Source organism: Glandiceps talaboti, chromosome 17, assembly GCF_964340395.1.
Source record: "Glandiceps talaboti chromosome 17, keGlaTala1.1, whole genome shotgun sequence".
NCBI classification, from domain to species: domain Eukaryota; kingdom Metazoa; phylum Hemichordata; class Enteropneusta; family Spengelidae; genus Glandiceps; species Glandiceps talaboti.
Genome location: NC_135565.1, coordinates 909400 through 929163, shown reverse-complemented (window position 1 = coordinate 929163; position 19764 = coordinate 909400). Strand labels below are relative to the sequence as shown.

The 19764-nt window shown below is 35.2% G+C and overlaps 1 protein-coding gene across 7 annotated transcripts in view; it reads right to left on the bottom strand.

The window, feature by feature from the left end:
* The window catches only part of LOC144447981 (uncharacterized), a 109096-nt gene that overhangs the window by 57448 nt on the left and 31884 nt on the right, over positions 1-19764 (bottom strand). For 5 of the 7 annotated variants that reach the window (XM_078138108.1, XM_078138114.1, XM_078138111.1 and 2 more), the window contains exon 4: positions 4772-4858. In XM_078138108.1, coding sequence (XP_077994234.1) covers positions 4772-4858 — 87 coding nt within the window. The remainder of the gene's footprint in view (positions 1-4771; positions 4859-19764) is intronic. The other 2 variants (XM_078138110.1, XM_078138113.1) reach the window with 1 other exon arrangement.

Sequence of the window (19764 nt, the reverse complement as noted above, 5' to 3'; positions counted from 1 at the left end):
AACTCTCTTTTAAACACATACAATTTCTCACAGTTAATTAACACCCCTACCCGAGTAACTTCCTCTTCAAGTTCAACCATTGATCACTTTCTTTCTACCATCACTGACTACTTCATTGAAAGCGGAGTTATTCTGTCAGACATTACCGACCACTATCCCATATTCGGTATCATCAAACAGTTTAACCACGTTTTCAAACCTAACACTACCTTTCAACGTTATGACTTTAAGAGCTACAACAAAGACGCTTTCCTTGCTGATTTGGATGATATACCATGGCAAACAGTTTATGACTGCCGTGACCCGACTGATGCCTATGCAAATTTCTATAACTTATTCTATAGTGTACTGAGAAAACATCTCCGCCTGAAATCGTCTCATCACAAGCCAAAACCAATCCAGAAACCTTGGCTTTCCAAGGGTTTGCTCAAATCTATTTCTACAAAGCATAGATTATTCAAGAAAATGAAAAGTAACCCCCATCATCATCATATCAAAATTAAGTACACAGCGTACAGGAATATCTTGTCGAAGCTCCTCAAGTCAGCAAAGAAAAGTCATTATGCTAATCTATTCACTTCATCTCATGGAAACACTAACAAGACATGGCGAGTGATAAAGGAAATTTTAAACAAAAGTAAGTCAAACCTTATCCCAGACAGTATCAAAGGAAGAGACCCTCAAAAAACTCTCCTTTCAGAAAACAAAGATATAGCTGAAGAATTTAATTACTACTTTACGAATGTTGGTCCTAAACTTGCAGCGAGGATAACAACTGTTTCTGATTTTAATCAATACCTTAGAGGTAACTACGTCAACTCTTTTTACTTTCGACCTGTGTGTGGTTGGTTAAACTGTTTGATGATACCGAATATGGGATAGTGGTCGGTAATGTGATCAGATGATACGAATTTATTCCAATTTATCAAGAACCAGACTAATACTGTCAATCTAAATCAGATCGATATTGATTTCAGGAAAGTCTGCGATTGGTGTAATGCGAACAAACTGACTATAAATTCCGAAAAAACGAACTACATGATAATAAAAACACCCCAGAGATCCGTCAATGTATCTGGTAGTCTGAACATTGGTAATTCTCCCATACTTGGTGTCTCTTCAACCAACTATCTGGGAGTATTCCTAGATGAACATATGACTTGGAAACCTCACATTGACAAGGTTAGAAATTCAATTGCACCAATTGTAGGGATTATTTCAAAACTCCGTCATATCGTTCCCCAATCAACACTTATCCTACTGTACAACTCCATGATCTTACCACACATATCGTATTGTATTGAAATTTGGGGCAATACCTATATGAGCTTGTTAAATCCTATCTTGAAGTTACAGAAGCAAATAGTTCGCCTTATTACTTTCGCAGACTTTCGTGCTCACACTGCTCCTATTTTTCGTAAACTTAATATTTTAGATATTCATAAACAGAGCAAATTTAGTACCTGTATGTTTATTTTTTATTTAAAGAGTAGTCGCTTTGCGCACAGCGTTGATAATTACCTCGACATTTTACCTCATAGTTACTCAACACGACAGGCAACAAGTGACAATTTTTATACTCCAAAATTTAATCTTTCTTTGAACCATCATAGCTTCAAGTACGCTGCAACCAAACACTGGAACTCAATACCAGACTTTATCAAGAATCTCAATAAACGCCATGAATTTAAGTATCACTTGAAGAACTGGCTACTTACCAGCTAAACTTCTCTTTTCAGTGCTATTCCACTGTTATGTTATGTAGATATCATTTACTGTTAATTAATCTACCCATCGGCATATACAGCTGTTATACTTCTTATACCGTTCGACCATCTTTCACAGACGTTCACCTTTAAAAGTATTTTTCGCATTGTGTCTGAGGGTCACATTCAGACTAGTTCGAATGAACTATTTGTGATCCCCGCCAGAAATGTTCACCTTACATGTGTGTGTGTGTGTGTGTGTGTGTGTGTGTGTTTTCTAATCTGAATAATTTATAACATTAAGCTCTGTAAATTTATTTGTAATGTCGAGCTCTTTGTACGAGATATTGTGTCTTTTTTTTTTTCTGGCGAAAATAAACATTATTATAAACATTATTATTTTCATTTCAAACTTAGTAAAATTTCCACCAAGAAAGAAAGGGCATATTTACCAGTCTTATTTACATAACCTATTGTAATAACTGGATTTAGGATGTGCATATGAACTTTGCCCAGTGATTATATAACGTTACCTAACACATCCCCTCATGGTGTTCACTGAGAACAAAGAAGATTTTGAAGGAAAATCACATTTTTTGACCCAAATCACACACCTGTGATGCAATCATTTTGATTTGAACAATTTCCCAACTAGACACCCAAGGTAATGCACCCACCAAATATCATGGCAATCGGTTCAGCAGTTTTTGACTTTAAGTTGTTTACACACATACACACACACACAGACAGACAGACAGACAGACAGACAGACAGACGCCGGGCGATCCCTATAGCACTACTGAACCTCATGTTTCCAAGCATCCTAAAGGACAGACTAATTCAACTGACACTGACTTGCCCTTGTTACATTATGTTTACTACCCCATAGCATTTTTAATGTTTTAATAAGATCTATAAAATTGTAAAACTATATGCCTCATATAGAATAGTAGTACATTATAATCTGCCTATTTTGACAATCTAACTCAAAGCATCAAGTTTTTAGCCCCAATTTGCATATCACTCATGGAATCATCATGTAATTAATCTGCATATCCTTAAGAAACATCCCTACGAAATTTCAACCAAGGCCAAAGTCACATTTTTATTCTTCTTTTGCATATCACTGATTGGATTACCTTGTCATGAACAATTCTTTGTGTACACATCCATTTCAACATCTTCACCAAATTTCAGACTGATCTGCCCAGGGGCATGAGGCAACAATTCTGGTGAAACTCGAAAATGATAATGATGTCATGACATACAGGTAATAAAGGCCCAAGTTAGCTATGAGTCACATTTACATACTTACTTCTTTATTTATAGTATATTTTAATAAACTCATTAAACACGTCTACACATATTTGTTATTTAGGGTATAGGACCAGAAATGGAATGATTAAAACTAGTATATGTATGTACTTGTACACTTTCTGGTCTTTTAAAAAAATGAAACTTTTTTTTATAATAATCGCAGAAAAAAAAGTTTATATAAATATGGAAGACTCCAAAAAAGAATAAAGCAAAAAGAAAGTATATGGATAGATATGGTGCAAAATCGACGCTTAGTGTGCTCGCGACGGCTGACGCGCTCCGCTGCTTGGCGTACGCGTGCTCGAGCTCAAACGCATTCCTTGCTTAAACTTGTAATACAGAGGGGTAGGACGCGGCATCGAATAAACCAATCAGGACGCTTCAAATCGAACATGTGACCCATAAATTTTCTCTCGAAGCTTGATACCACCTGCTGCCCTCTTGTGGTGATATATATATTTCACATGTTGCAGTACATTGTGACGTTTGCGGGACAGTAAAACAGATTGCCGAAACAGCATATTATATGAACTGAAGCTCAGAAACATGTATAGTCTTTTGCGAGGGATATAAACAAAAACACAATTGATAATATCTTGGTTTAATCAATATTTGGTGCCGTAGAGTTGCGGTAGGCTCGAACACACAGTCGATTCCGGTCTATATTATTTTCATAAAATTACGTACAAATAATCATTAAACATTAGTCGTCATATCTGTGTCTCTTCAAAATATACCTTTGAATGAAAGAGAAAACGTAACAATATCATTTGACTGAATAAACAAATACTCGTAAGTTTGCCCGAAACAGAAAGCGTCCGTGAACGAGGGCGATGTGGTTTCAAGCTTACGACGAAAAAGAACACCAAAGTGTCCTACCCTTCCTTTTTTAGCAAATGAGCAAATTGAGCAAATTGAGCAAATGTTGAGCTCGTGGAGGTTGAATTTTCAAATTCCAAGATTCGAATCATTCTATCTCGCGATCGCGCGACAAGACAGAGAAGGGAATTCTATGACCGTTGATGGCGCTATTCAAGCGTCTGCTCCGCAGCAGCGTCCCGTATATTCTATTTATATTCCAGTGCGATTCGATCGAGTTAAATATATGTGTTTCTCTGTGTATTATAATTAGATATTAATTAGCGATTCGGGATACTGAAATAATGATAAACAAGAACTTGACGAAACTTGTTGATGTTGTCCATATTCACGTTATTCAATATTGTTATTGACACCAGAATTGTTGCCTCATGCCCTTGATCTGCCCAGTGGTTTTTGAGTTGAAGTTTTTTTGATGAAAATCACATTTTTTACCCAAATCACATGCCTATGATGTGATCATTTTCCTTTCAACAATTCTCAACTAGACACCATTAAGTAAATACCAAGGCAATCAGTCCAGCAGTTTTTGAGTTTCATCCTCACACACACACACACACACACACACACACACACACACACACACAGAGACACACACACACACACACAGACACACACACACACACACACAGACACACACACACAGACACACACACACACACAGACACAGACACAGACACACACACACACACACAGACACAGACACAGACACAGACACACACACACACACACACACACACACACACACACACACACACACACACACACACACACCGCACCATGCATATAGCACTATCAGTTCATTTGTGCTAACAAAGCAAGCATTACTGTTTGCCATGCAGTAAAGGAGTGGCTGGAAGCTCGCTCACCACGAAACCATGTCTTGGTCCACGGGCCCACTCTACAACGATGCTTTGACCACAGACTTCACGTCCGTTTTCATACTTGATGGCATCCTAGAAGAAAGACAAGGATAAAATGAGAAAAATACAATTAGACACAGTGATGGACTTTCTCACATGAACACATTTTATACAAAACATACAAACCAAATTGCATACATTTGAACAGAAAATAAGGGATTTCTAGTTCTACCCTGGTCACTCTACCACTTCTGACAATATGTCAATCATTGTTTCTACAGTGCACAAATAAGTATAGCAAAAACAAATAGAACATTACCAAACAGCTAGCAAACAACACAAATCTTCATAGAAGACACCAAACCCCACAAATACTTTACTTCTATGTGACTGAATGGGGACACCATTTAAAAGAATTTGGTGGCAACAAATAAATACATATGTGCTGCTACAAAGTGTCTGATAATGAAGCAAATTGCTAAATTTCGAAAATTAAACCTGAAGTTCAGTGTCAAGGCCAAAGGTCAATGTCTGAAAAGAAAAATTAAACCTGGCAATATATAGGGGTAGACACTTGAACGTGGTCTCTAAGATTTAACGTTTTTAGTTATGTGGTAAATCGTGATTATTCACTATAAATATGACTGAAATTCGTAAATAAATAACGCCAATGGCGTTGTAGCACAACTGTACAGTTTTCAAAAATGTTTACCCACATGCTGATCCATGCTAGGTATAGGTGTTCATTTGCTAAATGATTATCCAGTTGCCTATCCAACCCTGTTGTTATCTTTGCAATATACGCGATCATTTGGCTGTTGTTATGGGCATGGGCTATGTTGCTAGACATATTTGCATACATTTTTTGAATGTTTGTTCACTTATCTATGAATCCCTGATGTTATCTTTGCAATATATGTGATCATTTGGCTGATGCTATCAGTGTGGTCTTCTTGCTAGGTATACTTACAGACATTTTTTGAATGTTTATTCATTTGTCTATTAATCTGTGTTATCTTTGTATATGTGATCAGTTGGTTGTTGCTATGGGTGTGGTTTGTTGCTAGGCACATTTACATACATTCTTTGAATGTTTATTCATTCATCTATCAATCCCTGTTATCTTTGCTATATACATGATCATTTGGCTGTTGCTATAGGATATTTGCATACATTTTTTTGAATGTTTACTCACTTGCCTACCAGTTGTTATCAAAATATACTGCCATTTGGTTGTTGCTAAGGGCATGGTCATGGCTGCTAGTGCCAATTGTGTCAAAATGCTTTGAAGAAAATCTGCAGAATAACACTTTTACAAATATCTCAAAGTTTTTCACCAAAATTCACATGTTTACACCTAATTTGCATATTACTGATGAAATCATTATATGCTTAATAATTCTTCATCCATACACCCCCAAATGGATCTCCATTAAATTTCAGCCCAATCTGCTCAGTAGTTTTGGAATTAAAAACTTTTAACCAAAAGGACACACTTTTAGCCCTAATTTGCAGATTACTGATGGAATCATAATGTCATGAACAATTCTTACTTTACACCCCCTTAAGAACACCTATAAGAACATTCCCACCAAATTTCAGACCAATCTGCCCAGGAGTTTTAAATTTTTTGACAAAAATCACATTTTTTCCTGAAATAACACACCTTTGTTAACATCATTTTGATTTAAACAATTTCCCAACCAGACACCCAAGGTAATACACACACCAAATATCATGGCAATCAGTCCAGCGGTTTTTGACTTTAAGTTGCTTACACACACACAAGCTTACACACACACACACACACACACACACACACACACACAAACACACGCACACACAAAAAAAAAAACATGCACACACACACACACACAGACACACACACAAAACAATCTGACTGTAAACTAGTCTAGTAGTGTGATCTATTGATCTGACTGTAAACTAGTCTAGTAGTGTGATCTATACATGACTGTAAACTACATAGTATAGTAGTGTGATCTATTGATCTGACTGTAAACTACATAGTCTAGCTGTGTGATCTATACATCTGACTGTAAACTACATAGTCTAGTAGTGTGATCTATTGATCTGACTGTAAACTACATAGTCTAGCTGTGTGATCTATACATCTGATTGTAAACTACATAGTCTAGTAGTGTGATCTATACATCTGACTGTAAACTACATAGTATAGTAGTGTGATCTATACATCTGACTGTAAACTACAGTCTAGTAGTGTGATCTATTGATCTGACTGTAAACTAGTCTAGTAGTGTGATCTATACATGACTGTAAACTACATAGTCTAGTAGTGTGATCTATACATCTGACTGTAAACTACAGTCTAGTAGTGTGATCTATTGATCTGACTGTAAACTACATAGTCTAGCTGTGTGATCTATACATCTGACTGTAAACTACATAGTCTAGTAGTGTGATCTATTGATCTGACTGTAAACTACATAGTCTAGCTGTGTGATCTATACATCTGACTGTAAACTACATAGTCTAGTAGTGTGATCTATACATCTGACTGTAAACTTCATAGTCTAAGTGTGATCTATTCATCTGACTGTAAACTACATAGTCTAGTAGTGAGGTCTATACATCTGACTGTAAACTACATAGTCTAGTAGTGTGATCTATTGATCTGACTGTAAACTACAGTCTAGTAGTGTGATCTATTCATCTGACTGTAAACTACATAGTCTAATAGTGTGATCTATTGATCTGACTGTAAACTAGTCTAGTAGTGTGATCTATACATCTGACTGTAAACTACATAGTCTAGTAGTGTGATCTATACATCTGACTGTAAACTACATAGTCTAGTAGTGTGATCTATTGATCTGACTAAACTACAGTGTAGTAGTGTGATCTACACATCTGACTAAACTACATAGTCTAGTAGTGTGATCTATACATCTGACTGTAAACTACATAGTCTAATAGTGAGGTCTATTGATCTGACTGTAAACTACATAGTCTAATAGTGTGATCTATACATCTGACTGTAAACTAGTCTAGTAGTGTGATCTATTCATCTGACTGTAAACTACATAGTCTAGTAGTGTGATCTATTCATCTGACTAAACTACATAGTCTAGTAGTGTGATCTATTGATCTGACTGTAAACTACAGTCTAGTAGTGTGATCTATTGATCTGACTGTAAACTACATAGTCTAATAGTGTGATCTATTGATCTGACTGTAAACTACATAGTCTAGTAGTGTGATCTATACATCTGACTGTAAACTAAAGTAGTAGTGTGATCTATTCATCTGACTGTAAACTACATAGTCTAATAGTGTGATCTATTCATCTGACTGTAAACTACATAGTCTAGCTGTGTGATCTATACATCTGACTGTAAACTAATCTAGTAGTGTGATCTATACATCTGACTGTAAACTACATAGTCTAGTAGTGTGATCTATACATCTGACTGTAAACTACATAGTCTAATAGTGTGATCTATTGATCTGAATGTAAACTACAGTCTAGTAGTGTGATCTATTGATCTGACTGTAAACTACATAGTCTAATAGTGTGATCTATACATCTGACTGTAAACTACATAGTCTAGTAGTGAGGTCTATACATCTGACTGTAAACTACATAGTCTAATAGTGTGATCTATACATCTGACTGTAAACTACATAGTCTAATAGTGTGATCTATACATCTGACTGTAAACTACATAGTCTAATAGTGTGATCTATACATCTGACTGTAAACTACATACATGTAGTCTAGTAGTGTGATCTATTGATCTGACTGTAAACTACATAGTCTAGTAGTGTGATCTATTGATCTGACTGTAAACTACATGTAGTCTAATAGTGTAATCTATACATCTGACTGTAAACTACATAGTCTAGTAGTGTGATCTATACATCTGACTGTAAACTACATAGTCTAATGGTGTGATCTATACATCTGACTGTAAACTACATAGTCTAATAGTGAGGTCTATTGATCTGACTGTAAACTACATAGTCTAGTAGTGTGATCTATTGATCTGACTGTAAACTATAGTCTAGTAGTGTGATCTATACATCTGACTGTAAACTAGTCTAGTAGTGTGATCTATTGATCTGACTGTAAACTACATAGTCTAGTAGTGTCATCTATTGAGCTGACTGTAAACTACATAGTATAGTAGTGTGATCTATACATCTGACTGTAAACTACAGTCTAGTAGTGTGATCTATTGATCTGACTAAACTACATAGTCTAATAGTGTGATCTATACATCTGACTGTAAACTACATAATCTAGTGTCATCTATTGTTCTGACTGTAAACTACAGTCTAGTAGTGTGATCTATACATGACTATAAACTACATAGTCTAGTAGTGTGATCTATTCATCTGACTGTAAACTACAGTCTAGTAGTGTGATCTATTCATCTGACTGTAAACTACATAGTTTAATAGTGTGATCTATTCATCTGACTGTAAAGTACATAGTCTAGTAGTGAGGTCAATTGATCTGACTGTAAACTACATAGTCTAGCTGTGTGATCTATACATCTGACTGTAAACTACAGTCTAGTAGTGTGATCTATTGATCTGACTGTAAACTAGTCTAGTAGTGTGATCTATACATGACTGTAAACTACATAGTCTAGTAGTGTGATCTATTGATCTGACTGTAAACTATAGTCTAGTAGTGTGATCTATACATCTGACTGTAAACTAGTCTAGTAGTGTGATCTATTGATCTGACTGTAAACTACATAGTCTAGTAGTGTCATCTATTGAGCTGACTGTAAACTACATAGTATAGTAGTGTGATCTATACATCTGACTGTAAACTACAGTCTAGTAGTGTGATCTATTGATCTGACTAAACTACATAGTCTAATAGTGTGATCTATACATCTGACTGTAAACTACATAATCTAGTGTCATCTATTGTTCTGACTGTAAACTACAGTCTAGTAGTGTGATCTATACATGACTATAAACTACATAGTCTAGTAGTGTGATCTATTCATCTGACTGTAAACTACAGTCTAGTAGTGTGATCTATTCATCTGACTGTAAACTACATAGTTTAATAGTGTGATCTATTCATCTGACTGTAAAGTACATAGTCTAGTAGTGAGGTCAATTGATCTGACTGTAAACTACATAGTCTAGCTGTGTGATCTATACATCTGACTGTAAACTACAGTCTAGTAGTGTGATCTATTGATCTGACTGTAAACTAGTCTAGTAGTGTGATCTATACATGACTGTAAACTACATAGTCTAGTAGTATGATCTATACATCTGACTGTAAACTACAGTCTAATAGTGTGATCTATACATCTGACTGTAAACTACATAGTCTAGCAGTGTGATATATACATCTGACTGTAAACTACATAGTCTAGTAGTGTGATCTATACATCTGACTGTAAACTACATAGTCTAGTAGTGTGATCTATTGATCTGACTGCAAACTACAGTGTAGTAGTGTGATCTATATATCTGACTAAACTACATAGTCTAGTAATGTGATCTATACATCTGACTGTAAACTACATAGTCTAATAGTGAGGTCTATTGATCTGACTGTAAACTACATTGTCTAATAGTGTGATCTATACATCTGACTGTAAACTAGTCTAGTAGTGTGATCTATTGATCTGACTGTAAACTACATAGTCTAATAGTGTGATCTAAATACCTGACTGTAAACTACATAGTCTAATAGTGTGATCTATACATCTGACTGTAAACTACATAGTCTAATAGTGTGATCTATACATCTGACTATAAACTAGTCTAGTAGTGTGATCTATACATCTGACTGTAAACTACATAGTCTAGTAGTGTGATCTATACATCTGACTGTAAAATAGTCTAGTAATGTGATCTATACATCTGACTGTAAACTACATAGTCTAGTAGTGTGATCTATACATCTGACTGTAAACTACATAGTCTAATAGTGTGATCTATACATCTGACTGTAAAATAGTCTAGTAATGTGATCTATACATCTGACTGTAAACTACATAGTCTAGTAGTGTGATCTATACATCTGACTGTAAACTACATAGTCTAATAGTGTGATCTATTGATCTGACTGTAAACTACATAGTCTAGTAGTGTGATCTATACATCTGACTGTAAACTACATAGTCTAATAGTGTGATCTACTGATCTGAATGTAAACTACATAGTCTAGTAGTGTGATCTATTGATCTGACTGTAAACTACATAGACTAATAGTGTGATCTATACATCTGACTGTAAACTACATAGTCTAGTAGTGAGGTCTATACATCTGACTGTAAACTACATAGTCTAATAGTTTGATATATACATCTGACTGTAAACTACATAGTCTAATAGTGTGATCTATTTTGTACATCTGACTGTAAACTACATAGTCTAATAGTGTGATCTATTGATCTGACTGTAAACTACATAGTCTAATAGTGTGATCTATTGATCTGACTGTAAACTACATAGTCTAATAGTGTGATCTATACATCTGACTGTAAACTACATAGTCTAGTAGTGAGGTCTATACATCTGACTGTAAACTACATAGTCTAATAGTGTGATCTATACATCTGACTGTAAACTTCATAGTCTAATAGTGTGATCTATACATCTGACTGTAAACTACATAGTCTAGTAGTGTGATCTATTGATCTGACTGTAAACTACAGTCTAGTAGTGTGATCTATACATCTGACTGTAAACTACAGTCTAATAGTGTGATCTATACATCTGACTGTAAACTACATAGTCTAATAGTGTGATCTATACATCTGACTGTAAACTACATGTAGTCTAATAGTGTGATCTATACATCTGACTGTAAACTACATAGTCTAGTACTGTGATGATGATCTATACATCTGACCGTATTCTACATAGTCTAATGGTGTGATCTATACATCTGACTGTAAACTACAGAGTCTAATAATGTGATCTATTGATCTGACTGTAAACTACATAGTCTAGTAGTGAGGTCTATTGATCTGACTGTAAACTACATAGTCTAGTAGTGAGGTCTATTGATCTTACTGTAAACTACATAGTCTAGTAGTGTGATCTATTGATCTGACTGTAAACTACAGTCTAGTAGTGTGATCTATACATCTGACTGTAAACTACATAGTCTAGTGTCATCTATTGATCTGACTGTAAACTACAGTCTAGTAGTGTGATCTATACATGACTGTAAACTAGCCTAGTAGTGAGGTCTATTGATCTGACTGTAAACTACATAGTCTAGTAGTGTGATCTATACATCTGACTGTAAACTACATAGTCTAGTAGTGTGATCTATTCATCTGACTGTAAACTACATAGCCTAGTAGTGTGATCTATTCATTTGACTGTAAACTACATAGTCTAGTAGTGTGATCTATACATCTGACTGTAAACTACATAGTCTAATAGTGTGATCTATACATCTGACTGTAAACTACATAGTCTAATAGTGTGATCTATACATCTGACTGTAAACTACATAGTCTAGTAGTGTGATCTATACATCTGACTGTAAACTACATAGTCTAGTAGTGTGATCTATACATCTGACTGTAAACTACATAGTCTAATAGTGTGATCTATACATCTGACTGTAAACTACATAGTCTAGTAGTGTGATCTATACATCTGACTGTAAACTACATAGTCTAGTAGTGTGATCTATACATCTGACTGTAAACTAGTCTAGTAGTGTGATCTATACATCTGACTGTAAACTACATAGTCTAGTAGTGTGATCTATACATCTGACTGTGAACTACATAGTGTAGTAGTGTGATCTATACATCTGACTGTAAACTACATAGTCTAGCTGTGTGATCTATACATCTGACTGTAAACTACATAGTCTAGTAGAGAGGTCTATACATCTGACTGTAAACTACATAGTCTAGTAGTGTGATCTATACATCTGACTGTAAAGTACATAGCCTAGTAGTGAGGTCTTTTGGTCTGACTGTAAACTACATAGTCTAGTAGTGTGATCTATACATCTGACTGTAAACTACATAGTCTAGTAGTGTGATCTATTCATCTGACTGTAAACTACATAGTCTAATAGTGTGATCTATACATCTGACTAAACTACATAGTCTAGTAGTGTGATCTATTCATCTGACTGTAAACTACATAGTCTAGTAGTGTGATCTATTCATCTGACTGTAAACTACATAGTCTAATAGTGTGATCTATACATCTGACTAAACTACATAGTCTAGTAGTGTGATCTATTCATCTGACTGTAAACTACATAGTCTAATAGTGTGATCTATACATCTGACTGTAAACTACATAGTCTAGTAGTGTGATCTATTCATCTGACTAAACTACATAGTCTAGTAGTGAGGTCTATACATCTGACTGTAAACTACATAGTCTAGTAGTGTGATCTATTGATCTGACTGTAAACTACATAGTCTAATAGTGTGATCTATACATCTGACTGTAAACTACATAGTCTAGTAGTGTGATCTATACATCTGACTGTAAACTACATAGTCTAGCTGTGTGATCTATACATCTGACTATAAACTACAGTCTAATAGTGTGATCTATTCAACTGACTATGATTTTTTACATCGCCAATCATAAATTTCATAAAAACGATAATCATTTTAAAATTACCTCATTTTGAAAAGGGAAGTACTTTGTGGTTCATTTATGGAGTTTTGAATTCGTATAGTGGAAAAATCTGTAAAAAATTGACGATCAGTAAAACTTTTAGTTTAAGCTAGTTGAGGTCAAAGTTCACTAATGAGCCTTACCATATATGGAAGAAAAGTAGTCAAGAGATTGTAGTCCGGACTTGACGCTGTACATGGCATTTTCGTTCAATTTTTTGCTAAAAACTCACAATATGAGATCATTTCACAGTTTTAAAAAATACTGCCAATGGCGTTGTAGCACAACTGTACAGTTTTTAAAATGTTTATCCATATGTTAGTCCATGCTAACAATAGGTGTTCCTTTGCTGAATGACTATCCAGTTGCCTATCTAACCATGTTGCTATCTTTATGATATACAAAATGTATGCTATCATTTGGTTGTTGCTATAGGCAAGGTCATGTTGTTAGATATATTTACATACATTTTCTTTTCGTTCACTTTTGTATGAATTCCTGATATTATCTTTGCAATACACTGTACGTGATCATTTGGCTGTTGCTATGGGTGTGGTCTTGTTACTAGGCATATTTATATACATTTTTTGAATGTTTATTGAATTGTTTTATAATCCCGTTGTTATCGTCACAATATATGTGATCATTTGGCTGTTGCTATGGACGTGGTCTTGTTGCTAGGCACATTTGCACACATTTTCCCATTCAATTTCAGCCCAATCTGCTCAGTAGTTTTGGATTATAGATTTTTGATTTTTAACCAACAAGTCATTGAGAATGACATAGTCCCCGCTATGATTGGGTTTTAAGGAACTGGCAGTTTATGTTGTCATTTTCTTGATATCACTACTCTGATCACGCAACAACACTTCTGAACCTAAATCAAACAGACTTTAATAGATGTGTTGTGACTGCTCATTCGACATGGAACATGCCAAATCATGTTGTGTCTCCACTTTGGACATGGGACATGCCTACTCTTCAAGATGATGTGATGGAATAAACCATTCAACAATAAAGGATGGGTTAGGTACGGGGGGGGGGGGGGGGGGGGGGGGGAAGGGGGGCGACCTGTTACAGCATATCTGAGTTATGGCTTTCGACATGGAAAATTCGGAAACAAAATGGCTGCCAGGCAGCCATATTGGATAGTATCATGACGAAAATAAATATGCACATGTATGTCATAGAACACTGTCTTAATACCAACTTTGAATGAGATCTGTTCAAGCATATCTGAGTTATGGCTTTGGACATGGAAAATTCACAAACAAAATGACTGCCAGGCAGCCATATTGGATCATATCATGACGAAAATGGATATGCACATGTATGTTATAAAACACTGTCCTACAACCAACTTTGAATGAGATCTGTTCAAGCATGTCTGAGTTATGGCTTTGGACATGGAAACTTCGCAAACAAATGGCTGCCAGGCAGCCATATTGGATCGTATCACGACGAAACTGGATAAGCACAAGTATGTTATAGAACACTGTGCTAATACCAACTCTGAATGAGATCTGTTCAAGCATGTCTGAGTTATGGCTTTGGACATGGAAAATTCGCAAACAAAATGGCAGCCATATTGGATAGTATCACAATGAAAATGGATATGCACATGTATGTCATAGAACACTGTGCTAATACCGACTTTGAATGAGATCTGTTCAAGCATGTATGAGTTATCGCTTTGGACATGGAAAATTCGCAAACTAAATGGCTGCTACGCGGCCATATTGGATCGTATCACGATGAAAATGGATATGCACATGTATGTCATAGAACACTGTCCAAATACCAACTTTGAATGATATCTGTTCAAACATGTCTAGGTTATGGCTTTGGACATGGAAAATTCGCAAACAAAATGGCTGCTAGGCGGCCATATTGGATCATATCACAACAACAATGAATATGCACATGTATGTCATAGAACACTGTCCTAACACCAACTGTGAATGAGAACTGTTCAAGCATGTCTGAGTTACGGCTTTGGACATGGAAAATTTGCAAACAAAATGGCTGCTACGCGGCCATATTGGATCGTATCACGATAACAATGAATATGCACATGTATGTTATAGAACACTATCCTAATACTAACTTTGAATGAGATCTGTTCAAGCATGTCTGAGTTATGGCTTTGGACAGGCAAAATGCGCAAACAAAATGGCGGCTAGGTGGCCATACTGGATCGTATCATGAAAGAAATTGATGTGCATACGTATGCCATTGTATGTTGCCCCTGTATCAAGTTTGAAAAAAATACCACCAATGACGTTGTAGCACAACTGTATAGTTTTTAGAAATGTTTATCCATATGCTAGTCCATGCTAACAATAGGTGTTCATTTGTTGAATGACTATCCAGTTGCCTATCCAACCATGTTGCTATCTTTATGATATATGCTATCATTCGGCTGTTGCTATGGGCGTCGTCATGTTGTTAGATATATTTGCATACATTTGTGTATGTTTTTGTTCACTTGTGTATGAATTCCTGATATTATCTTTGCAATATACGTGATCATTTGGCTGTTGCTATGGGCGTGGTCTTGTTGCTAGGCATATTTACATACATTTTTGAATGTTTATTCAATTGTCTATAAATCCCCGTTCTTATCTTTGCAATATATGTGATCATTTGGCTGTTGCTATGGGCATGGTCTTGTTGCTAGGCACATTTGCATACATTTTTTAAATGTTTATTCATTTGTCTTTCCATTCCTGTTATCTTTGCAATATATGTGATTATTTGGCTGTTACTATGGGCATTGTGAGGGATAGTTATTCATGCAAGGATAGACGGTTTCGCAGGTAATCTGATGTTGCATTGGTGGCTGCACACTGGTGACAACGTTTGAAGATGCTCTGCGTCTCAGTCAATATGGGATGGAAAATTTTTCAGACAAGATCTTTACAGTTGTGATTAGCAAAATATTTATTTTTGCTGAGATTGATAAGGCTACAATTCCAATTTGCATGATGTATTTTGCCGTGTCACATTGAATTAGAACACTTGACTAAAATACCAGATGATGTTATGTCTAGCAGCTCAAGTTGAAAGTTGTAGACAATTATGTTGTGGCCTTTAAATTATTAAAATTATTTAACCCTTTCACCACTAGAACATGGTATACCCATACGCGCTAAGGTGCTCACAAGAACCTGGTATACCAGAACACCAATATACCGGGATACACTAAAGCACCCACGAGAACCCGGTATACTGGGACACCAAAGTCCATTTACTTTCCGCTCCGTAAAACCGTTCAATGGCAGCTATTGCTGCCAAATATGCTGCCATAACTAGTTCCACACATGTGTACTAGCCTTGTTTATCTAAACCTGCCATTTTGGATAGGTGACAGTGAACGGTATCTGACGTACGGCCCAAATAAAGAGCGATCATTATTTTTATGTGCATTTTTTGCCAACAAAATCGAATTTCAACATGGCGGAGGTATTTAATGGCTCCCATAACATGATCTATGATAGAAATTATGGCACTGTCCTTGGATATTTTGACTGAATTTGACTCGAAATACATTGTCGAATACATGTATTTAGCTGTGGGAACACATTGTACTCATGTGTAAGTATGGAACGCCATGACTGTCTTATGATGCCCATTTTCATGACGTGTTGTCCATTTAATATGACGTGATGTGCTTTCACCATGTGAAGTCCATTTAATATGACATGATGTGCTTTCACCACAACTTGTTGTCAATTTGCAATGTTGTCATGTGCTTTCACCACAACGTGATGTGCATTTGCAATGACTTGATGTGCTTTTACCACAACGTGATGTCCATTTGATATGACGTGATGTGCTTTTACCACAATGTGTTATCCATTTGCAATGACGTGATGTCCTTTTCCCACATGATGTCCATTTGCAATGAAGTGATGTGTTTTCACCCCGTGTTATCCATTTTCAATGACGTGATGTGCTTTTACCACAACGTGATGTCAATTTGCAATGAAGTGATGTGCTTTTACCACAACGTGATGTCCATTTGATATGACGTGATGTGCTTTTACCACAAAGTGATGTGCATTTGCAATGACGTGATGTGCTTTCACCACAACATGATGTCCATTTGCAATGAAGTGATGTGTTTTCACCTCGTGTTATCCATTTCCAATAATGTGATGTGCTTTTACCACAACGTGATGTCCATTTGCAATGACGTGATGTGCTTTTACCACAACGTGATGTGCATTTGCAATGGCGTGATGTGCTTTCACCACGTGATGTCCATTTGCAATGACGTGATGTGCTTTTACCACGTGATGTCCATTCAATATGACGTGATGTGCTTTTACCACATGATGTGCATTTGCAATGACATGATATGCTTTTACCACAATGTGATGTGCATTTGCAACGACGTGATGTGCTTCACTACAACATGTTGTCCATTTGATATGACGTAATGTCCTTTTCCCACAATGTGATGTCCATTTGATGTGATGTGCTTTCACCATGTGATGTCCATTTGCAATGACGTGATGTGCTTTCACCACAATGTGATGTCCATTTGCAATGACGTGATTTGCTTTCACCACGTGATGTCCATTTGAATTTGATGACATAAATGTAAACACTGTTACAGCATTCACTCCACTACATAAGTGTACATTGACATGCTGTATGCCATACACTGTTTTAATAATACCCACTGGCACTGGCAGCTAACTAGTTTCCATCTGTTCATGCAATCTAAACAACAAATTGAACACTATTGCATTCTGTGTTTTTCATAGCACTGGGTTTCAAAAATCATTAGCCACCATGGCTAAAAGAGTGTTAGTTTCATTAGCCATTGCAGATATTCCTGAGAGTAAAACTATTATATTGTGTAGCTTATACAAAATGAATATAAACTCTAACTGTAGGCCATATTTCATTAAATTATGTGTAACATTAAATATTGTCATTCAACACAGCAGCACTCATTCTTTCATTGAAAACTACAACATAAACTGTGTTCATCCTAAATTCTTTGTGTTTTTACTGGACATGTACATACAATGTAGACATTTGTTCATCATACTGTAATAATAAATATTGATGTGGATGGATTCAAAGCATTACACTGCATTGTAAACAAGCTAATCCAAATACTGCTCTTCAAAAGATGTCTGATCAACTTGCAGACGAAAACACTCTTTGGCAAAAGCATAGCAATGATCAGACATATTTCGTACATGTACTTCCTGATCTGTGCCACTAAAATGACCTTACACCTTAAAGTACATCTAGGCTGAGGCTGGTAATACAGCCTAGTAAGTGTGATATTATGCTAATTACATAAACACCTCCAGTATAGCACACATGCTTAGAATGTAGACAGATTAGAATAAATAGATAAATGTAGACAGATTAAATAGTTAAATGTAGACAGATTAGAGTAAATAGACAAATGTAGACAGATTAGAAAAATAGATAAAAGTAGACATTAGATTAAATAGATAAATGTAGACAGATTAGAATAAATAGATAAATGTAGACAGATTAAATAGTTAAATGTAGACAGATTAGAGTAAATAGACAAATGTAGACAGATTAGAAAAATAGATAAAAGTATACATTAGATTAAATAGATAAATGTAGACAGATTAGAATAAATAGATAAATGTAGACAGATTAGAGTAAATAGACAAATGTAGACAGATTAGAAAAATAGATAAAAGTATACATTAGATTAAATAGATAAATGTAGACAGATTAGAATAAATAGATAAATGTAGACAGATTAGAATAAATAGATAAATGTAGACAGATTAGATTAAATAGATAAATGTAGACAGATTAGAGTAAATAGATAAATGTAGACAGATTAGATTAAATAGATAAATGTAGACAGATTAGATTAAATAGATAAATGTAGACAGATTAGAGTAAATAGATAAATGTAGACAGATTAGATTAAATAGATAAATGTAGACAGATTAGATTAAATAGATAAATGTAGACAGATTAGATTAAATAGATAAATGTAGACAGATTAGAGTAAATAGACAAATGTAGACAGATTAGATTAAATAGATAAATGTAGACAAATTAGATTAAATAGATACATGTAGACAGATTAGAATAAATAGATAAATGTAGACAGATTAGATTAAATAGATAAATGTATACAGATTAGAGTAAATAGATAAATGTAGACAAATTTGAATAAATAGATAAATGTAGACAGATTAGAATAAATAGATAAATGTAGACAGATTAGAATAAATAGATAAATGTAGACAGATTAGATTAAATAGATAAATGTAGACAGATTAGAGTAAATAGATAAATGTAGACAGATTAGATTAAATAGATAAATGTATACAGATTAGAGTAAATAGATA